This window comes from Trachypithecus francoisi, unplaced genomic scaffold, assembly GCF_009764315.1.
Source record: "Trachypithecus francoisi isolate TF-2019V2 unplaced genomic scaffold, Tfra_2.0 Lachesis_group5, whole genome shotgun sequence".
NCBI classification, from domain to species: Eukaryota; Metazoa; Chordata; class Mammalia; order Primates; family Cercopithecidae; genus Trachypithecus; species Trachypithecus francoisi.
Window position 1 is genome coordinate 18,234,707 of NW_022681470.1, and position 6,000 is coordinate 18,240,706.

The following is a 6,000-nucleotide window of genomic DNA, read 5'->3' on the forward strand; positions in this document are numbered from 1 at the left end:
AGCTAAGCTGAATGAAGATAGGCACATGTGTAAATTGGCATAAGGAGGAGGTGCTGAGGAAGGGGCTTATCTTGTCTCTCGCCTTCAGGAGTCATCATCAAAAGGAAGAGTGGGGAGATCCCTTGCCCCTTGGCCGTGGAGGCATTTGCCGCTCACCTGAGCTACATCTGCAGATACGATGACAAATACAGCAAGTAAGTGGCCGGGTGCCTCCATCACAGAAGGACTCTCATAGTTGTGCCATCTCGGCATAGATGTCTTGGCAGATGATCACTAGTTTCTGCAGTGTAAGAACTGCAGGACGAAGACCCTGGGAGGTAAGATCCTGCCCTCAGTCTGGGCTTCTGGCCTCACCTGTGCACACCTGGCCTTACGTGGAAGTCCTCTGCCCAGGTACTCTGCATCCTCTGCTCTCCCAATGCCAGGTTCACATTCCCTGTGCCCAGAGTCACCCTTCCCTTTGCTTACCTGAACCGAGCTGTCCCTCAGCAGTGAGCTCAGACCCCAGCCATTGGCATCGCTTGCCCCAGTCCTCTGTCCTGAATTGCTGTCCTCCCCCACACCCCTAACACACTGGTCATCAGCTCGGGCACTTCTACCCCAAGTCACATATCTTCTAGCATGGGTGCCTTAATTTTCTCAAATATGGATGCCTGTTTAGATCCCCAGATGTGGTCTCATGTTCAGTATACACATAGTATGCATAGTTTACACACAGCATAGAGAAGATCCACAATGTGCAGACGTCCAGACACCCATGATGCCACCCCTGACCTGGTGCCATTATAGCCACCATGATGGGAACTCAAAAAATGATAGCTGTTGAACATTAAAAGTATTAAATCACTGGGATTGAGCCTGACCACTTAGAACAGGGTTGGACTAACTCTAAATCGGATATTGACTGAACCCTCTTTGACGGTAACCTATACTTCCTGGCCTTTTTCATGATAAAGAGGGAAAAACAAGGACCTGTTTCTCTCTGGAAAACTCAGCCTGTGTGTGAAAGGTAGCCCCACTCCTTAGTGATTCGTCAAACAAACCTTTGTTGAACGCCTACTATGTGCTCGGCACCTTGGTAAATTCCGTGAGGTTGTTACAAAGACATTGGCATTTAGTTCACTGAGCACCTACTATGTACCGACACCTTCCTGTGTTCTATGAGGTTGTTCTAAAACAGCTGGCATTTGTGGAGTAGATGTCTGTGGTGCCTGCTGTGTGCTGGGCATTTCAGTCATAGTGAGATACTGAGGATACTGATCCTCTCATACTTTATCCTCCCATACTTTGCTGAGGCAAACTCACAAATGGAGAAGACAGAGCAGTGAGTGAGGCCTGAGGCTGGTGCTCCCAAGAAGGCCAGTGTCCTCAGGGTCCAGGTGGGCTTCCTGGAGGGGCGACCTCTGTACCTTCATCTGCAGAGATGGCAAAGGTACACTCGGGAACAGGGTACACCCTGCAGGGGCCTGGAGCTGAGAAAGAGCTTGGCCTCGAGGGAGTGGCAGCTGCACGGGACACACAGAACACAGCCTTGCAAGGAGCATTCAGCAAGCAGGGAAGCTGGAGGGGCTGGCAGGTGCCTGTCCATTCCGGGGCTGTGCACCACCCCAGCACACCTGGCACCTGGCTTTCGGGTTCTCCTCCAGCAACCTTGTTGTTTTGACTTCCTTGGTCTTAAATGAAGTTTATTGTGACAAAGCCCCCAGCTAGAGCTCACCTAACATCCCAAGCCTGACTCCTGCCCCCACAGCCCTCCTGCTTCTGTTGGGGGCGAGCCTGCAGTGTCACACAGGCCGTGGTGAGGGGGGCGTTTGGGATGCATCTCCGGGTGCCATGAACCATCAGGTCAGCTGTTCTTATTCCCTCTGTCTTCAGGTATTTCATTTCTCATAAACCAAACAAGACCTGGCAGCAGGTGTTCTGGTTCGCCATCAGCATCGCCATCAACAATGCCTACATCCTGTACAAAATGTCAGACGCCTACCACGTAAAGAGGTACAGCCGGGCGCAGTTTGGGGAGAGACTCGTCAGAGAGCTGCTGGGCTTGGAGGACGCCTCTCCGACCCACTGATGCTGGGGGTGCAGGACTCGGTCAGGGGAGGGGTGAGAGGGGGAGGAGAGCCTGCCGTTCCAACTTGCCCATCAGAGACCCAGAGATGGCCTGGTGTGTGGTTTGCTGCCTGGGAGGGATGCACAGGGGCTCTGGAGGGACAGGACGAACCTGGTCAGAGGACGGTTGCTGTCCTTATTTGCATTCCAAGAAGAGCACGTCTTCCCTTGGGAAACAGTGCTGCCAGCCTGGTGAGCACCTACACCCAAGTTCTCAAGGGCAGATTCTCTCATGATATCCGTGGAGCTTGGGAGGCAACGTGGACTGTGACTGCGAAGGAAGGCCTTGTGGTAGAATGAGCTGGAGCATGCTCTAAGAGAGGTGTCTGCTTCCTAACGATCTGCAGTCGTCTGGGACGTGGTTCAAGTTCATGACTTGAAGGAAGCAAAGACACCCTGCATGGTTACAGTGGCTTGGGTGTCGGGGGAGGCCGGGGACTTTTCCAGCCTTGGCCTCATGTGAGCACCTTTGAGCCGGTCTCTTAGAAGAAGACACACATCCTGGGTGTGCAGTAGTGAAATGGGGAGTGGGTGCCCGTTCTGAAAAATGAGGCATTCCTGCTCATTCCCTCTGCTTAGCTGGTGGGCAGGGGAGAAAGGGAAACGCCAAAAAATTGGAGTGAAGGGTGATGCTATTTTTTATTTTTAAATATATCTTCAGGTTATTTTCTTACTGTTGCTTCAGATCTAATGTAAAAGGCAGATGTCCCCTCCTCTCCACTCCCCTCGCCAACCCCGGCCTCAGTCACGGCTCCTTGCATGATCCCAGTTCTGTGTTCTGGCCTGTGGCAGGGCCGGGAAGGGCCGCTGGCTTCCGAACAGACGTGGTTGCTCTCCACGAGGCCCATGGGGAGCCCGCGGGCCCTAAGCTTTGTCGCAGATGTCATCATTGGCAGAATTACTTGTCTTGAAAAATATGTAGCATTGCTGAAACACACAACCGAATTCTCTGCGATGGCCATTTGCTCATTGTCTTTCCTCCGTGTGTAGTGAGTGACCCTGGCAGTGTTTGCCTTCTCAGAGTGGCCCCTCAGAGCAACAGGGCTGGCCTTTGAAAATCCCCAAAACGGGACTGTGGTGACAACCCTGGTCAGGTGTGATTTGGCACGAGGGCCGGAGGCGGTTGCTGACCGCAGGACTGGAGAGGCTGCATGCCCAGCGCTGGCAGCGAGGCTCGTGTGTCCCCAGGCACATCTGGGCTCTTTCCCAACCCAGGTTGATGCGTCTCCGGGGAAGCCTCGGTGCCAGAGTGGTGGGCGGATCTGACCGTCCCCACAGACCAGAAACAAGAAATTTCTGGGATTACCTGGTCCCCTTTCAACCCAGTTTATGTAACCACCTCATTTTTTACAAATGCAGAATCTATTCTACTCAGGCTTTGGGACTCTGTTCCTCGTCCTCACTCAGTTACTGCGAGTGTTGCTGTCCGCATGCTCCGGGCCCCACGTGGTTCCTGTGCTCTAGATCACGGTGACTCCCCCACCCTGTGGTTGGAATTCGATGCCACGGATTGCAGGCCAAATTTTAGATTGTGTTTCCAAACACCCTTGCCGTGCCCTTTAATTGGATTGAAAGCACTTTTACCACATGGAGAAATATATTTTTAATTTGTGATGCTTTTCTACAAGGTCCACTATTTCTGAGTTTAATGTGTTTCCAACACTTAAGGAGACTCTAATGAAAGCCAATGAATTTTCTTTTCTGTCCAAACAAGTAAAATAAAAATAAAAGTCTATTTAGATGTTGATTCTCTGTTAATACGTGAATTTGTTTAAAAGGTCGGGAAACAGGCGGGGTGCGGTGGCTCACGCCTGTAATCCCAGCACTTTGGGAGGCCAAGGCGGGCAGATCACAAGCTCAGGAGATGGAGACCAGCCTGGCCAATATGGTGAAACCTCATCTCTACTAAAAATACAAAAATTAGCTGGGCATGGTGGTGAGCACCTGTAGTCCCAGCTAATTGGGAGGCTGAGCAGGAGAATAGCTTGAACCCAGGAAGTGAAGATTGCAGTGAGCGAAGATCATGCCACTGCACTCCAGCCTGGGTGACAGAGCGAGACTCCCTCTCAAAAAAAAAAAAAAAAAAAAAAGCCTCGAGTTTGAACAATGTCTTCCTGTGGTCCATGGGACATTATACTAAGGTCATCTTTCAAAAGTCAGGCACGTCATATGGAAAGTCTTGGTGGCTGGGTCATTCTGAGCAAATGCATCCAGTTTACTGACTAAATCAGTCCAGGCCTGGTCGCCAAAATTGAGTTAACTCTGCAGCGTGCAAGAGGCAAGAAGATCGCAGGCCCCCAGGACAGAGCCTGGAAGGTTCTGAATCCTTCCTGTGTGGTCCATGTGTCATCATCCTCCCCAGGGACCCAGGCTCAGCCCCCAACAGTGAGGGGGGTCGCCAAGCATCAGGCTGAGAGGAAGCTGGGCAGGCCCAGGAGGGCCATGGGGACTTGGCACTCCACAAGCCCACTCCACATTCTCCTCCAGTCTGCATTCATGGCAAAAAAAACTTTTCCCCACTGGCCTGGGATTGGGGCGAGAACAAGTCAACGACACACTGATCAGGGAGAAAGGTGACCTTGGGTGTGGTACCTCCCAGATCTGTCTCCTGCACCCTCGAGGGTGCTGTGTTGGAATGAAGGGTGACAGTGGTGGCTAACAAGCAGGCACACTTCCAGGCGTGGCCCCTGGGGTGGCCCCTCTGCCCCAGAGCCTTACTCCTCATAGGGATCCCTGTGGGTTAGGCATGGACTCTCACCACGCCCAGGCGGAGAGGTGCAGTGCCTCACCTAGGTAAGCAGTCCCGAGTTTGCCTGATGCAGGAGGCTGCGTCCTAACTGCTGTGGGCACTGGCTGTCCTGATTGATCACGAGGACGGCGGATTTTATCCCTGACTTACCTGACACCTTTCTAGGGGATTTTTCTCCTTTCCATATCCAATCCTCTCTGCTGATCCAAATACTGTAAACACTCATCATGAGCTCTGGGGCATCACCCTCCGCCTGGGTCCTTTTCTCATCCTAGATGGAGGTAGGTGTTTTGGAGCTTAACAACGACTGAAGCTAAAGTTCGCCTGGTAGGGAGCCACCATCCGGGGGGGCATTTGGACGGGGAGAGTCCTTGGCTGCACCAGACCCTGAGCCAGAACCACAGCGCTTTCCTCACCCAGGCGGCCCCAGCTCGCAGCATGGGGAGAGTGGGATGGGGTGGGGAGTGGAGTCAGCTATGGGTCTCATCAGAGTGCCCTGGGATCTAGGCCAGAGGCACTGTCTTCACCCACATGCCAGCTTTGTGGTTCTGATCCCTCTTCCTTAAGCAAGGGCTTGCCAAGCCTTGGCTGTGGAAAGCCTTAGCCTTGTGTAGTGGGAGTACCAAATGAAAGAAGTCCCCAGAAGTTCACAAGGGAGTGGCCAGGGAAAGTGCCCCCAGTGCCCTCTCCTCACCGGTGGCCTCTGCAGCCCTTTGGAAAACAGTTCTGTGAAGAAATCTCTCCTGTTACAGCCCTGTGTTAATCAATGCGGGCTTGGCTGTCTACCCAAACACCTTCCGTCCTTATCAGGAACATAACTGAGGCTTCTCACTTTTGACTCCATCACTTAATCCCTTTTTCTTTGTGGCTTCTGTGTATCTCATCTTCGAGAATATTTCTCAGCCTTTTTTGCAGGTATGTCATTCTCTCCCAATACGAACTAAAGAGTATCAGGTACCAAAGTGACACTTAGAGCACTTAGAGCTGTTGCCATAAAATAGCACCGGAGAGTGGGCAAAGCCCTCTGGCCATGCAGCTCGCTGCCATTTAGCCATCTGTGTCCCTCCCTCCCTGGAGTGCCCAGTCCACAGCCCAGTTCTCCAGCAGCCCAGGCACATTCTGCTGGCTCTGACCTCTGTCTG

At 52.5% G+C, this 6,000-nt stretch overlaps 1 protein-coding gene across 2 annotated transcripts in view; it reads left to right on the forward strand.

Moving 5' to 3' along the window:
• The window catches only part of PGBD5 (piggyBac transposable element derived 5), a 111,796-nt gene extending 107,940 nt beyond the window's left edge, over positions 1-3,856 (forward strand). The window contains exons 5-6 of one of the 2 annotated variants that reach the window (XM_033197361.1): positions 89-194; positions 1,876-3,855. In XM_033197361.1, coding sequence (XP_033053252.1) covers positions 89-194; positions 1,876-2,071 — 302 coding nt within the window. In that variant the 3' untranslated portion in view covers positions 2,072-3,855. Of the gene's footprint in view, positions 1-88; positions 195-1,875 lie in introns of both variants that reach the window. The other variant, XM_033197360.1, reaches the window with a different exon arrangement.
• The last annotated feature ends 2,144 nt before the right edge of the window (positions 3,857-6,000 follow it).